Source organism: Epinephelus moara, chromosome 20 (genome assembly GCF_006386435.1).
Source record: "Epinephelus moara isolate mb chromosome 20, YSFRI_EMoa_1.0, whole genome shotgun sequence".
Taxonomy (NCBI): domain Eukaryota; kingdom Metazoa; phylum Chordata; class Actinopteri; order Perciformes; family Serranidae; genus Epinephelus; species Epinephelus moara.
In genome coordinates, this window is record NC_065525.1 from 21989114 (window position 1) to 22007342 (window position 18229).

Consider the following 18229-nt stretch of genomic DNA (forward strand, 5'->3'; position numbering starts at 1 on the left):
TCCTCATAAGGACCAGCTCCAGTCCCTGATTGGCTGACCAACCAGTTTGGCAATACATGACGCATTTCCTGCCGTAAAGCTTTTTTTTTTCCACGAAAATTCGTCCCCGGTGGCAGAAGCTTATTGCAAAGATTGCAAAGCCACTAAGTAACCTATGTAAACGCTGATAGTCTGATTTTACTGTGGCCACTACCCTGTGCAACCCACATTATTTTCATCATGATATATATAGGCAAAAATGCTGTCTGTTGCTTGTTTAAGGCTTTTGTTAATGACCTTGGAAATCGAAAATGAACTGAGAGGTTCCTGACTAACTCGCATTTGCGAATTGGCCTGGTGATGTCGTGCTAGCAAAGGCTTACAATCCAGCTGAGCAACTGTGGGATCCGATCAGTGTGTGTGTGTGTGTGTGTGTGTGTGTGTGTTTGAGTGTGCTATGAGTGTCTGCAACTACTCTGTCAGAGCTCTGTGTGTGTCATTGATTGACCAGCAGTTATTCCCTGAGGCCTGTGGTGTGTAGAGATGATTGACAGGTTTGGATTAGCAGCTCAAAACCGCTCTGCTGTGTCTTGGATTTACCCTGTTGGTGAACACCACACATCGGTGGAGAAAAAGACGTGCGCACACACTAACACATAAGCACATGAATGGTTGCACGCAGGTGCGTATGTGTTAGTGTGCGCACGCACACACACACACACACACACACACACACACACACACACACACACACACACAAACTCACCGAACTAAAATACATTTCGAGTCCTGGGCAGTGAAAGTAACAAATTTTTAAAGCTATTACAGTCTGTCAGTGTTCAGTGAAACCTGTCTGTTAAACAAGCAGCTTGCAACAGACCTAATGAATGTTCTGGCTTTTGACAAGTTGGGAAATGGTAAGAGACTGGAGTTGCATATTACAGAAAGCATACCAGATGATTTTGCATTAATGAAAACACAGTTAGATCAAGAATTTTGGGAGAGGTTTCTTACAGGGGTGTTTCAGAGCTGGAAAGATGGTCTTTGCATAAAACTATGCTGTATATGGAGTAGAAAGACACAATACTTTTGAAATTAGTGCTATATAACCAGAAAAAATGGAAACAGCTGTGGCATTTGCTTTTGCTCTGGAGGTAGAAAACTTGCAACTACCAGTACAGTGCCGCAACAGACCAATAAATGCTCCCTCTGGTGGATGACATAATGCGAGTTTCCCATCTAGAAACATCGTGGTGGCTGGCTGTTAACAAACAATCTCAATTTACAGTTAAAGAGTAAGCTACAATATGTTTCTTAAAACATTTAAGGTGAGAAATAGGCAACCTGGCAACAGAGTCTTGCTTCATATTTGATCAGCACTGCTTAGTTTTAATGTTTGACTGTTTTTCAGCCTCCTGTAATATTTACACAATACGGGAAACAATATGGCGCCCACTTCCTGGTTACAAACTTTGATAATACAGCTAAATAGTGCACTAAAATATGTTTTTGAAAACATTTCAGGCTAAAAATGGGCAATGCCTGTTTTAACTTAAGTGCAATACTCCGCCCAGCACGGCCTAGTTTTACTGTTTGATCCATAGACTCTATGCAAAGATTGACAACACAGCTCCACTTTCTCCCACTGAAAATAAATGAAGCCAAAATACACCATATACAGCAGCTGCCATCTTGTGCTGGTGATATCATTTGGAGCCAGAGCCTTTGCAGTAGTGATCTCAGTGGTATTGATTTCCCACCCATACACCCATCTGACCGATCACGAGCTGCACCATTGATCGCAAAAACGATTGGCACACACAGCTGTTAGTTATGACGTCAAACCCCCTTTTTATAGCATCAAATTACTAAAACCAAACTTATCAGAAAAAAATAACACAGTATGATAAGAACCACCTATAACAAACATCTTTGGGGAAACTGTATTTGGCGTAAACTTTGATCTTTTAGTCAGCCCATGTCCCATCCACGAATACGGAGGAGGCTGGGTTTATGACCAGTACTGCAGTCAGTCATCAGCGGGCGACTGAGATGTTTCAGCCTCACTTTTGGGTAGCTGTCGTGTTGTCCATCATTATTATACAGCCTGTGGTTTGGTCCAAGTTTAAGAGAGAAAGGTGGTCAGCAATATTTCTCTCAATCTGCTTTTATACTGTCCTGATGCAGAAGTACAATCTGTAGTTTGAGCAACAGCTCTAGAGTCAGTGCAGCGTCATGTACTGATTTGAGCTGAGAGATGAGCATAAAGGTCTGGACACCAGCAAGATGGTGGGAAGTTTACCATAGTTCATTTACACATACTACCCACACTTTTATGATACAAAGCTGGTTGAAAGTCAGAAAGTATCTCTTTAAGTGTGACCATCATTTACTGTAGAAGTTCAGATTTCACTGATGCTACAAAAACACAGTGTGTAAAGAGCTTTGATATATTTAAAAAAAAAAAAAGGAAAAGAAAAAGGCATTACTGTATTGTTAACAGTGTAGTTGGAGATGCATCAATAGAATTTGGTTTGATTTACAGTACATGAGTCACTGCATTTTGTCTCAGCAAATTGCTTGTTGCCAAAAGACAACTCCAGTGGTCAAAGGGAGCAGACAAATCACTTCACTTTGTGAGCAAATGCAGCTTGTTTGTTGTAAAAGAACACATATGGTCCCACTTTAAAAAATCCATTCTCAGTTGGCACTGCTTATAGATAACTCGATAAGACTGATGTCAAGATATTCAGTTTTACTGTGTTCCGCATAATGCATGATTTTTCCCACAATATTTTTTCAACCTTCCCATTACTTTTCAAACTTACTCTTCTGCAGTATGCTGAGTGTTCAGACTCTGTATTATCCAATCAATGTCTGGTCATCAGAGTTCAACATTGTTTTACCTCTGTTAACTATTTGACATACTACAGTAAATTGATTTTTTGCAGTTGGAGAAACAATTTTAACTCAGTGTGGGGAAAAACACTTTTTTTATTAAATGAATGCACTTGTCTTTTTTAATTTGTCAGACCTGTTTGCAATGCTCCTCCTGTGTGTTTATTTAGTTGAAATTGGAAACCTTTTTTATTGTTTTGCAATTTATATTTCATACTAAAACTTAAAGGAGCAGGAGATGGGTTTTCAAGCAAGATGTAATATGTGGAAAAGATGACAAGCAGGAACGCTGGCAAAAGATGACAGCCGTATACAGGGAGATATTTGGTCCCCTAATGTCATTGCATGGTTATTAAATGGGTTGATATTTCAGTTTCTGTTTCTCTGGTCTTTCTCTCTCCCTCCCACTCTCTCTCTGTCTTAGGAAAGTCAATATTGTATTTGAAAATTGTCATAGTTTGGTCTAAGGAGCTGATACTCAGTGATGATTGATGATTGTTTGTTTTGTGTTTTTTGTGAAGCAGTGGAAGCAGACAATAAGAGAGAGTAAAACCCGATTGTCCTCTTACGTTTGTTCTTGTTTCGTTTCAGTTCCGCTATAAAAGACGTGTCTACACCCAGACTTACCTGGATGAAAAGCAGCTGTCTAAGCTCCACACCAAGGTAAGACCAAACAGCTGTGCACTCTGTCATCCTGACATCTGAAGAGCTTATGCTTGGTGAAACCTTCTAAACCCAGTGAATGACACACACTGCATGCAGTGCATAGAGCAAAGCTCAGGTAGCATACAGGCCAAGTGGATACAGCAAGTGCAGGGAGGCTCTGGTTAAGTTTAATTCTCTAATCTTTATAAGATGCTTGAAGAGTGGACCTCAGTAACAGCTTGACTATGTGTGCTTGCTGGTTCATGTGTAATTGAGGTACTCTCTCCAGGCCATGCAGAGCCCTGAGAGGTTTGCATGAGGACAGTGTGAGTGAGACAATGCCTGTTTTGTGCTGCCATAGCACATTAAAATGAACAGGTGGAGATTAAGATAATCATGGTTTCACTTATTTCCATTCATGTGTATCTCTTCAATTTCTGTCTTTTACCAATCCTGTGTAATTGCTTCTGTCAAAATACTCAGCAGGTAGCACTGTAATTTTCTTCCTTGTTGGCTTAATATGTTAAACACACGCTTTTCCGTCCTACTCAAACATAAAAAACTAGAATGGAGCAGAACATGCAATCTAATGCTGCAGTGATAGTTTGTCTCCTGTTGATTATGGTCCCAGATCAGGTTGAGAATATGTGTAACAGACAATTGTGTGTTTCTGTTTTGTGCATTTGAATGAATATGAATAGATACAGAAGGGAAGGCTGGTTCATTGATATCAGTCTTTACTTGTTGGATATGCCGGCTTATAGACAGCAACAAACCGCAGTCCAAACTGGCAAACAGAACCAAAGAGGCGATGCTGGCAGACAGCGGTCAGGGACAGGCAGGTGGTCACAAACGCAGATACAGAGCTGCAGAATAGGACAAAGCCTGGCACGGTTAGGCTACTGAGCAATCTAGACAATCTGGCAGAGGGTGAATACTACTGGCTGGGCACAGTATACATTATGACTAACAGAGTAATGGGGAACAGGTGTGCAAGCAGGTGACTAATCAGGTGATCACCTGAAGCAGGACCTCAGCGGGGACAACCAGTGGACAGGTGAAGAATGGCAGGTCTGAAATATGAGGAGATGTTAGTAAGAAGACGCAAATGAGGTAGACATGATTGTGTGTGTGTGTTTGTTTGTGTGTGTGTGTGTGTGTGGGTGTACTAAGTGGAACAGACAGCAGAAAGAACTGAATGCATTTGCATCAAACCCCATCAGAGGGCAGGAGATTTACACTGGAGAGAATTAACAGTGTCAATTATGTTTTTGTGTGTTAGAGAGAGAGACGGAGAACAATAGTCGGGAGCTGCTTTTGCTTACAAATTGCGGAACCGCAGTTTTGATCATTTATGCGTCAGTCAGTTCTTTTCACCCTTGTGACTGTCAAAAACTCATTTTCCAATTTCGGCTCAACCTCAATAAGAAAATAACATTTTTTTTTAATGTTTTTCAGCATATGTCACATTTTGTTATGAGACACCACTGCGCGCGTCACGTAATAATCTGATGAATAAAACACCATTAAGTAACACCACAAAGTAGGCTGCCTGCACCCCTTCTGTGTGACTAATGTTCTTAGATGTGCTTTTCTTGTAGTTAATAGACTAATGCTGGTGAGAACAGTTTTAACAGCTTATTGCTGATTTGCAGTGAGCTCCATATACACTCTATCCCATGAGAAAATTTGATTATATTGTTAATCCTCACTGTCATAGTTTGAGGAACTAAAGTTCCTAGAAAACATGGGGTGGTTCAAGAATATTGATTAGAACCTCCTTTTTTAGGCATTTGGCATTATTGGTGCACTGATGTCTGTTACTTGTACAATTGTCACAGTTATGAATTTGTCTCTCTTTATTGCCTTTGTACGTTTCTCAGTTGCTTTCAAATTAAAGAAGTATTTTATTGCTGAAAAGATGGCCTTTTCATAAAACTGGTCCATCTAAGCAGTAGAAAGAAACAAATACTTTTGAAACTGGTGCTACATGACAAGAGAAAACAGAGAAAAGGGGCGGTGCCATTTACATTTGCTCAAGAGGTTAAAAGACCTACTGTGCTGCACCAGACCAATAGATGCTCCAGCTGGTGGGTGACTTAATGCAATCATTGTTGTTTTGACACAGGAAACTGTGGCGACAGTGAAACAGTAAGATAACATATGTCTCTAAAAACATCTGAGGTGAGAAATAGGCAACACAGTAACATAATCTTTGTTCATATTTTATCAGCACTGCTTAGTTGTAAAGTTTGATTTCAGTTTTTTCAGCCTCCATTTTTGCAATACAGGAAACAATATGGTCCTTACTTTCTCTTTACAAATTCTTGTATTACAGCGAAGTAGTGCACTGAAATGTTTCTGACTTATAAGCGAGAAATAGGCAATACAGTGACAGAATCTAGGTTTATATTTGATTGGCGCTGCCTGATTTTACTATATGATTAGAGTTTAAGTCTCAGTTTGACAGAAAGCGACAGAGCTGGATCTTACTCTATCTGCGTTTCTACTTGCTATGTCCATGGTGGTGGGCATACAAAAATGCGGAAGTACAATCTGTAGTTCGAGCAAGAGCCCCAGAGCCAGTGGATTTGAGCTGGGAGAGGAGCAGGGAGATCTGGGCGCTGGTAAGATGAAGGGAAGTCTACCACTGTGCATTTACACGTACTACCTACATTGTCATTATACAAAGCTGGTTGAAAATCGGCAAAGTATCCCTTGAAGGAACAAACAGAACAACAGCAATTCAGAGCTGTCTGTCAAGGGTATTGCAAGATACTATTATATATCTATATTTTATTCTCTGTCTATTAGGTGGCACGGTGGTGCAATGGTTAGCATTGTCACCTCACAGCAAGAGAGTTCCTGTGCGGAGCCTGTATGTTCTCTTCGTGTCAGCATGGGTTTTATCCAGGTACTCCGGATTCCTCCCACAGTCCAAAGACATGCAGATTAATTGGTGACTCTAAATTGCCCGTAGGTGTGAATGTGAATGGTTGTCTGTCTCTATGTGTCAGTCCTGCAATAGTCTGGCGAACTGTCCAGGGTGTACCCCACTTCTCACCCAGTGTCAGCTGGGATGGGTTGCAGCGCCCCTGCGACCCCCAACAGGATAAGCAGTTACGGAAAATATAACCGCTCATGTATTCTATATGCAATGAATAAGCAGAGCATGTGGCTACAGGCATTGTTTTCACAGAAATGTGGCATATAGTATGGTCCTTTTCTGTCAGGGTCCAATTCCCTTAGAGAGACTTTTCAACATGTAGTTGAACATTTGGAAAGTAGAGGCCAAAATGTGGCCTGTTTTGGGAATCCAGGGCTGAATCCTGGATTTGTGCGTGGGAGATTTGAAATGTCACTGAACATGGTTTCTTAGAAAAAGAGGGGATTTTTCATTCAGTTCTTTGTTGGGCTTTTTCGTCCACCTCTTTTTCATGGGCAGTGAGTGTATTCTGTAGCGTACTTTATTGAGAGTGTCAGAGAGAACAAAAAAATAGTGAATGAGACGCAGATGCAAGAAAGCTGTGATGAGAAGGATGAGTCATACTCTCAAATATTGTCTCTTGTCTAACCAGTCTGGTGTGAGGTGCTGCCGTCTGCTACTGTGCTACATCGCTATGACATAGTATATGAGTGTTACTCAACCAAGATCATTTTCAGCCCAGCTGCAATTTAGGTAGTAATTTCACACAATAAATCATCTATAAAGAGATCATTTGTTGTGACGGGCCTGCCTCACCGGCCAGCCAATGTGGAACTGGTAAAATGTTCAGATGAAGAAAAGAGTGTGAATCTCCCAGCCTCTAACTCGATCACGCTGAGTACAAACCTGAATGTGTGAATGGGCAGTGAAAGCCACGGTGTTGTTTGAGCTATTTTTTTTTGTTCAGCAATGACTAATCCAGGACAGCTGTGTTATTGGAGAGAATGAAGGTGGTAATTTGGCTGTAGAAGCTCCAGAAACAGTCACAGTAAATTCTTGTTTTCCCCCATTAATTATCTGCATGTCTCTCAACACAGTGACACCTGAACACAGAGACACTGGTCATTATCTGAGATATCGAGTCAAGTATCTGTCATAATGCATGCATTTGTAAAACACTGGTGTTTATTTGTGTTTGCAAAATATTTTGTACAGATTATACATTATTTTGATTGATTGTAAAGGCCTAATTACACTTACTATACAACCTGAATGCTGTAGCAGGCTACCCACTGCCTCCTCAGTGAAAGTAATTTAGAAGGAATGCAGCTCAGTTTATGGCACTATTTAATTTCATGGTCAGAGTCAACTGCCATTTGACTATTGTGTTTAATATATGTAGATGTTTGAAAAGGCAAGTGGTGTATTAATTATTCGTAGCAGTAGTATGCTAATTATTCAATCATGAATGTTAAAGGCTCTATACAGGTCTCTGTCTAGGCAGTGGTAATAAAAAGAAAATATTCTCTTGTGCCTGCATTAACGAAGATGAGCTTTAAGCAAGCGGTGTTACAAAGTAATGGAGCATTGACGTTTGCCCCCCTCTCTCTTTTTTTTCCTGAATGGCACATTTGCTTTTGTTGCATAATGACTTCCAGAGGTAAAGAGGGAAATCTTGTTATGGGTGACTCTTGCAGCCTTGGCAGTCACGATATTCACAATTCATCCTGCAGCAAGCTGCCCTGTTAGGCAGAGGTCAAGCATTAGCCTACTTTGCTGGTATGGAGCTCATTAGCCGTGGGCTAAAGTTTGAAATGAGGTCATAATTGATAGGATTTTCCCATTCTTTTTTTTCCCCTCTACACCCGACCCAGGCAGACCTCCTCACCCGACTCTGTCCTGGTTAACAACACAGGGGTGGCTGCAGAGAACATTTACATAGTATACTTTTAGGAGAAAAAAAGAGTGCATGTGTGTGGGTGTTTGGTGTAGGAGGACTGCCATGTGATAGACAGGGCTGCAGAATGGATGGCTTTCTTGCAGTTTGACAAAGAGCTTCCACTGATAGAAGTCCCTCCGCCCCCCCCAGCTGTTTTTTATAAGTCATTTATGCACTTTACTCAAACTGACTTAATGACTGTTACCATCTAAAAACTTGTTTTTACCCTTAAATTCTCTCATAAACTTTGTCTTCACCGTGTTACAATACCACATCTTTTCTCTGTATATATATATATCTTTAACACTTCACAGTACATAATGCTGTCAGTATATCAAGGTGCAATTTTAAAACCAAGATGCTATTTTTTAATCCCTGCACATCACATGAAAGGGCAATACTGTAGATGTACAGTATGAATCATTTATCCACTTTTCACAGTGACATGTTAAGATCATGATCACCTCCATCTTTCTGTCTTATTTATGAGGAGCAGAGTACTAATGCTTTAGCCTACTACAGGAGTTGATCAGTGCAGCTACAGTTTATGTGACCTTGTGATGAACTCTTCATATATGTTCTGGGGAACAGATCTCATGCAAGTTTTAAGATGATTGGGCTTTTATAATTTTGCAGCCAGTTAAAGATATATAGACAATAGCCATGAAAGACTAGTTGGTTGGATGGCTAGAAAGATGGAAACATGAGTACGCTGTACATGCATATATAATGTGAATGAAAGCCCTGGGCGTAGTGGCCACAGAGATCGCCAGGGAGGGGGTGGGTTGGAAGAAACTAAAGAGGCATATACAGTCGTGGAGAGCATTTAGTAACGCACTATTTGGTAATGTGGTCACGGACTCCACAGAGCAGACTGCCAGAGTGAGGGCATTTCAATTGTGCTAATATCATAAACCCGCTGAGAAATTGCACACACTATCAAAAGAATTTGCTTGGGTAAAAATGATTAGTCTTGTTCAGTATGATTCACAAGCCAAACCAATGCTCATATCATGCCTTTTTTTGTGACAGTGTACATGTGTGGGAAAGCATTCATAAACGGATCCACTATAAAACGTAATGCAGAGTATTGCTATTCCTCCTACACTCAGGCTTTGTATTGTTGTTAGCGGCTTATTGTATTTATGAATGAGAATTCCTGCATTATTTTCAATTTACAGTGAAACCACACAGAGAATGTAGCTCATTGTAGGTGTGATATTGTTCTGAGATGCCAGATCCCACAGAGCATTTGTATAGTGCCTAAACCCTCGTATCAGTGCAGTGTTATTGCTACTGCAGCCATCATGAAATTTGATGTGGGATTTCTGCATAGTACACACACATATACACATGTACAACATGCACTCAGACACACACCAGCACAGCTGCATGGCACAGGATGAGAGGATATTTCCAGTGGGGAATCCCTCTCACACATAGCTCCCCTTATGGATAATCCCTTAAAAAGAAGAGAAATTTTGTACTTTGAAAAGAGTAAAGAGATATCTGGGTAGAAATAAGAGTGTGTGCACGTGCACACACACACACACACACACACACCTACACACACGGACACACACAGACAAACAAATACAGACATGGAACTTGGGATTTTTCAAAATGTTTTCCCAGTTGAATCGAGGGGCTCAGCTGACATGTTTTTTTTTTTGCTGTTTCTGATTTGAGAGACCATATGTGTCTGTGTGTTTTTGTTGATGTTTTAATATGTGTGACACTACTCCACATACTGTGACTGTGTGGAGTTGCAAATTGGGTTATTTGTACGAATAAATTGTACAAACAGTTTGCATTTAAATGTAACCATATTTTCAGGAACACTTAGATTCAAAGACATGAGCATCAGTCAGTAGTCATAAGGCTCCGTCTGTCATCTAACACTTGGCTTAGACTGTGATACAGAGATTGCACCAGTGTCCTACAGTATATTTATGTCTTTGTCCTGTTCTTTTCTTTATTTCCTTTCCCTTTGAATATCCTTATCTTTCCTAGCTTCTACACCCCACCCATTTTCCCCCTTATTTTCTCTTTCTGTTTAACCTCCCTCTATCTTACGCTTTCTCTCCTCCCTCTATTTTCCCTCCCTCTTCTCTAGCTCTCACTCTCCCCACCCTCCCTCTGTTCTCTCCAGCATCCTGCAAAATCACCCCTTGCCATCTCTCCGTCTGTCTGTGCATGCACAGGAGTCAGTGTGTACGTCTGTGCTTGGACGAGTGTTTGTGTGAGTGACCATGTGAGCGTGCATGTGCTACTTTGACAAGCCGAGAGGTAGTGAAGGAGAAGGAGAGAGAACAAGGGGAGAGGAGACGAGGAGGAGGGGGACTGGATATGGCCATGTGGATGATGTTTTGGCACTGGGACTGTAGCTGACCTACGGAAGTGTGTTTGTGACGGCGAGTGTGTCTGTGTGTGTGTGTGTGTGTGTGTGTGAGATGGGATCCGCTCTGGGCAGAAGACAAGCTGCCCAGAGAAGAGAAAGGAAAACTAAAGAAGCCAGGAAGGCCAGACTCAATAGTAAGGTACCCCAATTGCTTTCATCATCTCTATAATTTAATTTTGTCATTATCTCTGGTGTAAGCACATATTTTTCCTCCTCTGTTTCTCTGTTTTTCATACTTTCTATCTCTAATTATTCCCGAACACTCCCCAACTCATCCCTGCCTACCTGTCTAAGCTCTCTCTCCCTTTCTCTCTCTGGCTTTCGTTCTGTTGTTATGCTCTGCTGCATGTTGGCTGTGTGAAGAGCTGGTGCAGTCTTGTCTGAAACCTTGACAGAATGCTAATGTTTCTCCCTGCACTGGTTCAGTTACTAACCGTAGGCTTGGATCACTGTGTCTATTTGTGTGTGTGTGTGTGTGTGTGCCTGATATGTTAGTGAACGTTTGTGTCTAGTTGTGGTCAGTGTGAGTGGTTTTTTTTTGCTTTTGGATCTCTGACTAAGTAAGGCAAACATTTGTGTGTGTGTCTGTATGTGGCAGACATTCCTGTATACAAGGCTGTGTTTGTGCACATGCGGGTGCACGTGTGTGTGTCTGTGAAAATGTGTTTATGCATGCACGTGACAATGTGTGTGTGCCAGTGGGTCTCTCTGGGACAGAATCTGCCTTGTGGTCTTCACTGTCTGTTATCATAATGCCCCGCTTGTGTCACAATGCTGTCATAACCTGCTATTGATGCTCTCTGATGGAGACGGCCTCACTGTGTGTGTGTGTTTGTGCTGGATAGAGACAAAGCTGCAAAGAGCCGAAAAGACAGTGTAATAGCTGTGGCACAGTGGGTAAACTTGTTAAGCGAAATAACTGCCACATACATTATTTTCTGTGAGCCTCCGCTGAGAGTCTCAGAGCTGTCAGTCTTAGTCAGTGAAGGCTCAGCAGGTGGCAGCTGTCAGCAGGACGCCCTCTGGGCAGCTTGACCTGAGCTACTGCACAAATGGGCAGGCTAACGTTCTATACAAAATATCCTTCATAAATATGGCTTCCATTAGTCTAGTTGGTCAGTTTCTGATAGAGTACGGAATCTATGGGGTATAAAGCCCATCATTTACAGTTTTACCACATGCCGTTTCTCTGGTTTTGTAACTTTGTTTTTCATGTGCTTACAAATCCAGCTAGGTAACAGCCATATTACTCAGGAGAGACTGACTGATATGTGTATAGTCCTTGGCAGTTAGATGATACATGACACCACAGCGATCGTGATGTGATATATTTTAAAGGGGGTGGTGAAGTAGTAGTAGAATAAGGTACCCCACCTATGGAGCCTAGACACTGGTAGTGATGGCGAGATGAGGAGGGTGCTGAGGATCTAGATGTGATGAGGAGTTGACTTTTGATGAGCTTGACCTGAGCACTAGATATGATAACTGGAGTCTGATGGGGTGTAGGAGGGCGCAGCTGACAGCAGCAGAGAAGACAGCAGTAGCATTATTTGCTGAGTGAAATTTGATTGGTTTAACTGGGAAGAGCGATTGCCTGTAATGAGCTGACTGGGAGAAGCGAGGGGAGTGAGATAGAGAGAGAAAATTGTGAATGATTGAAGCATAAAGAAAGTCTTCCTGATTGAGCGTACCCTAAGCTTCATTAAAACTACACTCTGTGCTAAAGTGTGATTTGTGTTCCTTTGCTTTGGCCCTTGCTTATAGAGTGACAGTCTTATTTAAGATTGCATACCTAATACACTCCATACAGTGGGCTACTGCCCCAACCTTAATATGGTCTGTGTGCTACTACTTTTCTAGTAGGGCTGTAACAATATTTGTGTTTGTCGATGTGTCTGCATCTGATGCACACGGTTGCACACACAGAATACAGTCCCTGTAGATTGATGTATGTAATGCAGAACAAAGGTCACAAGTGCAGGCTCTACCCAGAAACTTTTAGCTGTTGGCAACTTATGCTGAGGTTAGCACAACAAGCAGATTTGTGTGCAAGTCAGTCACACTGTAGTGTGCAGATGTAATGCCAGAGCTGGAAGACCCGCCCGCAGGTTCCCAGTCAGCTGCAAAGTAGAGAGAGCTGTGTATAATTGCTCCTATATGAATGGTAGCACATCCAACATGCTAACACACATTCAACAGCAACACCCAGACTTGCTTATCACCATGATGTTTCTGCTGTACCCAGCTTGCACTGAAACGTGACTGCTAAACTGAACCAAACCATAATTTCGATGTATCCCTGTTTTTTTTTTAGCATGTTTGTGTAAGTTCTTGTGTGAGAAATTGCAGCACAGTTCCCTTATGTGTCACCACAAGAGTATCTCACCTCCTCTTTTAATTTTTCACTTAACCTGCGTAGGGTGTGTACGTGTGTGTTAGAGAGAGACAGTGATTAGACAGATTAGAAAGAGTGAATTGATTATGTTGTGTTCATTATGCTCTGAAATCAGGCCATGTTGAAACTGTAGCCCTAGGCTCTTCATAACACACCCCACTAAGCTCTATGTGGGTCTCTGCTTGCAGGTACTGCTGATGTTCATTTTTTGGTCTCTGTTTTTGTGTTTCAAGTTAAGTATTTTGTCAGTGCGTTAGAGAATAGGGAGAATGTGTTGTCCATAGCGCTTAGCTTTAAAACGGGATTGTGTCATAGCACAGTTTGGTGATGAATCCAGTCTGAAAGTTTCAGATCAGATAAAGTTAAATACATAAGTAGATCACACATTTGGTTTAAATGTGTTGCTCTACCATTGCTAAAATAAGTCCCTGTGACAGTGGGCAAGGAGACAAGCTGAAGTGGGTTAAATCCAACAATTTCCCAGTTGGCCCTCCACCAGATCTGCAGTATAGACGATGCAGTCAACTCCCCACTTTCCATTCTGTGCATTATGGCTTATACTGAACAGAAATTTCTTCGGTAGATGGCAATCATGCACACCGCAGCCGCATTCATACACTGTTAGAATGAAATATCTATCTTTTTTTCCCTGTCTGCAGATAATGTAAACCCAACAAAAAGCAATTTAGCTGGCTCAAAGCTCCACATACTTCTTTTTCTCCTTTTAGTTTGTTTGTGTGTGCCTCTGTAATCTAAGACACTACTGATCACCACTGATGCTTTTGAGAAAAAGTGAAGGTCCCCTGCATTTTGCATTCATCCATCCATATAACTGAACTGGAACGGGACCTGCTGTTTGGTCTTGATGCTACACCTCATTGCACAATTTCATTTCACAATAAAGAAATAACACATTGTATAGCTCCCGTTCCATACAGCGAAACATCCCACTAGCAGGAGACTCATCATTCTAGGTCAAGCAGTATGAATAGCTGACTGTAGAAAAGGATGCCAGAGGCGTAAAGTACAATAGAGTTCTAATAATCATGGAGCTGAATAAATACACTACCCACATACCCCCTGTCTCAGCCTGGAGCGTGCTTTCTGCCCTCTTCTGTTCACTCTTTGTAGCCCGTAGGCCTATTTGCTGCCAGGGTTCAAATGTAGGGGGAGGATCATTTTTGCTACATATTCAGCTGTAATTTGACAAGTTTTAGTAAGCTGCCGAGCTCCAGTTCACCTTTGGTCTGTTTAGTTGTGTTTCACCCTCTGGCTCTGTCTCCCCACTGTCTGCCTGCCTGTGTCCTGGTGTCAGTTTGTGTGTCTGTCTAAAAGCACATGACTGGACCTGATTCAGCTCTTTCTTTCTCTGGACTCTTTGATTCTGATGACAGCATGCATTCCCGCTGCTTACAAAATACAAACACACATAGTCATGCATACAAACAACAATAGAGCTCCATTGTCATATTTCATGTTGCGGAATTTATGGACTGCAACTTAGACTGCACACTAGGGCTGGCATGATATCAGATTTTCAGTACTTTATTATGGTGGCTAAAGGGTTTGTGATAATGACATTATCCTGATATTTATAGATAATTTGAAAATAATAATAATGATGATGCTATCAGTCAAACTAATCTATATTTTCACACAGGAAGGCAATCCAGGGACTCCAGAATATATAAATGAGGAAGGAAATATTAAAAGGCCTTAATTATGGTGGCTAAATCATTAAAAGAGCTTTAAAGCTCTGAAGAAGACCTACAGTGGTTGAAACACGGTGGCTCTTTTAATGATTTAGCCACCCTGATAAAGGCTTTCTAGTATTTCCTTAAACATTTAGATATTGTGGGAGTACTTGGATTGCATTCCTTTGTATCCTGTTGCTCCCTGTTTTCTATGAGCACATGACCATTTATTTTGTTGTACTCTTGAGGATACAGAGCTACCACTCATCTCTTTTTTCCTCATCTATAATTTTGTTTATTGTGCGTTTTGTCTCTTTTTTTTAGCAAAGTAATTACAATCAAAATACAAGTGTAGGGAGATGGAGAGAGTGTCTGTAACTATTACTTTTGTGAAAAAGAATGTGTAAAACAAAGAGCGATTTCACTTAATGGACAGTAAAAAGGCAAGCAGATGGTGTTGGAGGAAGGAGACAATGCAAGAACAAAAAAAAGTGATGATTTAAGAGGCGCTGGATTATTTCCATAATATTATCATGTGTGTTTTATTCACATGATATCAATATTTCATTTTTAAATGTCACGGCTCAATGCAGCTCAATTTTATTTTTGAAGCCCAATATCACAAATAACAATTTGCCTCAGAGGGCTTTACAACATTCATCATCTCTCTGTCCTTTGGACCCTCACAGCGGATAAGGCAAACACTCCCCCCAAAAAAACCCTTTGATGGGGGGAAAGAAATGGTAGAAACCCCAGGAAGAGCAACTGATGACAGGACGAACATATGTGCAATAGATGTCGTGTGTACAGAACAGATGCACATAATAAACTTACAGTAATCCATATGACATAAAGAGAGACAGACATAGAGAGACCCAGAGAGACAGAGACAGAGAGAAAAGGGCAAGCAGTAATGACAATAGCTGCAATAACATTAATTTTACTAATAATATAATAATAATGATAACAGTAATTTGGTAGCATATGTTGTAAGCATATATTAATATATGATAGTATATGTATATGACAATAATAATCATATGTCTATAATAACAGTAGATGTATGACTAATAGTAACAGCAGTAGTAGGAGGCATCAGGCAGGACCACCACGGCAGCAGCACAACTATGACACACGATCCAGGTGTATCTGCGAGGGAACCTGCGAGACAGTGGAGCACAAAGGCTCTAGTTATCATCAGCATTGTTATATTGCAAGACCCCTTCTACCCTGAGTCATTGCTCAACTGAAAATCTATATTTTAAGTTTCAAACAACCCTTGCAGAAATTGTGACTGAGATCTTTTTTTTCCAGCTAGACCTGGTCAGATTGAAGTTCATGGTTACCACCAGTTTTGATAGTGACAAAGAAACTCTTCAAACCACCTCTGAAGCATCATTATAACCTCTCTTTCATCTGTTTTTGCGCTCAGCATGTTCCAAAAAGTCTTTTTTTTTTTAACCAAAACATGTGTAGAAACACTTTTTCGTCCCAGTCTACTCCTCACACACAGTTATTTGCCTTGCAAGCAGGTGCGTTGATGGTTTGCAGGTGTCAGAGTGTCTGCCACCTGGTCTTAACTGTAATTCATTTAAACGTCAGTGATCTCAGGGCACATATTAAGCTTACTTTAGATATAGGGCTCTGTGAACCCTGCAGCTCGGTTGATTGCAGTCAAGTGCTCTTTGCTCAGTGCGTTGGGGGCGTGCCAAGAAAACTTGTGGTATTTTCGTGGCCAGGCTCACCTGGCACATCTGTGGTTCATTCGGATACAGAGTGGGATCAGAAAGAATATATTATCGCACGTTATAGGTGGCTGTGTTAGAGGCTGTGAAAATCATGGCAAATCACATTTGCGACTTTCATCCCCTTTAAACACAGGGTGACACTTTGGCCATACTCATTAAAAAGAAGATGGTGTGCCGCATAGCTGTGGCCCCAGTTACTTACCTGGAGACACAAGGAGGGGACTGGCAGAAAGGAACAGTCCTGAGGGAGTTATTAACGGAGAGAGAAGTTTTAATTGATCTGTGTTTTTTTTCGTGGAACAGTGCCTGCTGTTTTGCAGGAGAAACTGCAGAATAATTAATAAAAATGACGAGTTTGTTGTGCACATAAGCACTGTGGTTTCTGTGGTTATTTTTTTATTACACAAAATTTAACCAGCAGATCTGCCATGTGCAATTGCTTGACGGTGCACAGTACCATTTCAGTTAGAGACTGCTCTCTACCTCACCTCTCCTCCCACTGGCACACACGGCATGTCACCAAGATACCAAATTGTTGCAGTAGAGGAAATAACCTCAGTAAAGCCAGGAAAATACCAGCTGGCCAGTCCAACACTGCACTCTGCACCAACACGAAAATAGAGCCCATAGATTTTGAGTGGAATATCACTGTGACAACACTCGTGAATGGTCTGCCTTCCATAGAGATCTTGCCTGAGTGTGTCCCTGTGTTGTCATTAACACAGATCTGCACATTTAAATTTGTGTGTCCCTGTTTATGCCCATGCCTTCTTTTTTTTCTGCAATAATGGGTTGGCAAGTAAGCCAGAGCTCAATTGTACTGATGGAAGAGACAATGCTGGACAAAGCCATGCTGCCAGTGTGGCCAGGAGGGCGGGTGGAATTGGTTGAGCGTACAGCAGAATGTGTTTGGGGGTCCATATACAATAAGCCTGTGCTCTGCATGTTTGTGAGTGTGTTGATGAGTGGGAAAAAGGCCGTGGCTTTGCCGTGCTTTGTTCCGGCCTCTAGCCAACCCTATCAGAGCTGCCTCATACTGCCCCGCTTGCCCAAACTGTAGTTCATCAAGAGGAATACTAGAAATTATACAGAGCTAAAATACAGCATTCCAGTGTTGCTGAAAAGGATTACTCAGGAGACACCATGCTGCTACGTTCAGAGAGAGCTTCCAGGAGTCGGGCCACAGAGGTTAGACTCAACACATTACTGCTTAAATGACTCATGAGATCAAGAGTGAATGCAGGTTACTGTCTCAGTGAGGCTTTGCCTTCTGACACTGTTTTTATTTAGAAACCCAGAGAGAACAGAGGTTTGTAATAGTGTGTAGTAACAGTTTGTTGTGAAGCAACTTCAGTTTTGTTTTGCCATCGTTTAATTCTGGATTTTCTATACAAAGTTTGTGGCTTGGCATGTACATTAAGTTCACACGCTGGACTGGCTGGATGTGTGTGTGAACTTCATTTGACTGCAAGAGCTGATTTTTCGCTGTTTCATGTATGAATGACTCAGATTTTACCTTAACGGGGAACGACTGGTCACATTTAGTGAAGACTGCTTTCACGTGTTTCATGTCAGATCAATTTGTCTGTCTTAAAGTGTCTCAT

General features: G+C 41.5%; 1 protein-coding gene across 2 annotated transcripts in view; it reads left to right on the forward strand.

Annotated features, from left to right (window-relative positions):
• Nucleotides 1–18229, forward strand: part of shank3a (SH3 and multiple ankyrin repeat domains 3a) — a 267152-nt gene that overhangs the window by 113490 nt on the left and 135433 nt on the right. For both annotated transcript variants that reach the window (XM_050073918.1, XM_050073917.1), the window contains one exon: nucleotides 3469–3540. In XM_050073918.1, coding sequence (XP_049929875.1) covers nucleotides 3469–3540 — 72 coding nt within the window. The remainder of the gene's footprint in view (nucleotides 1–3468; nucleotides 3541–18229) is intronic.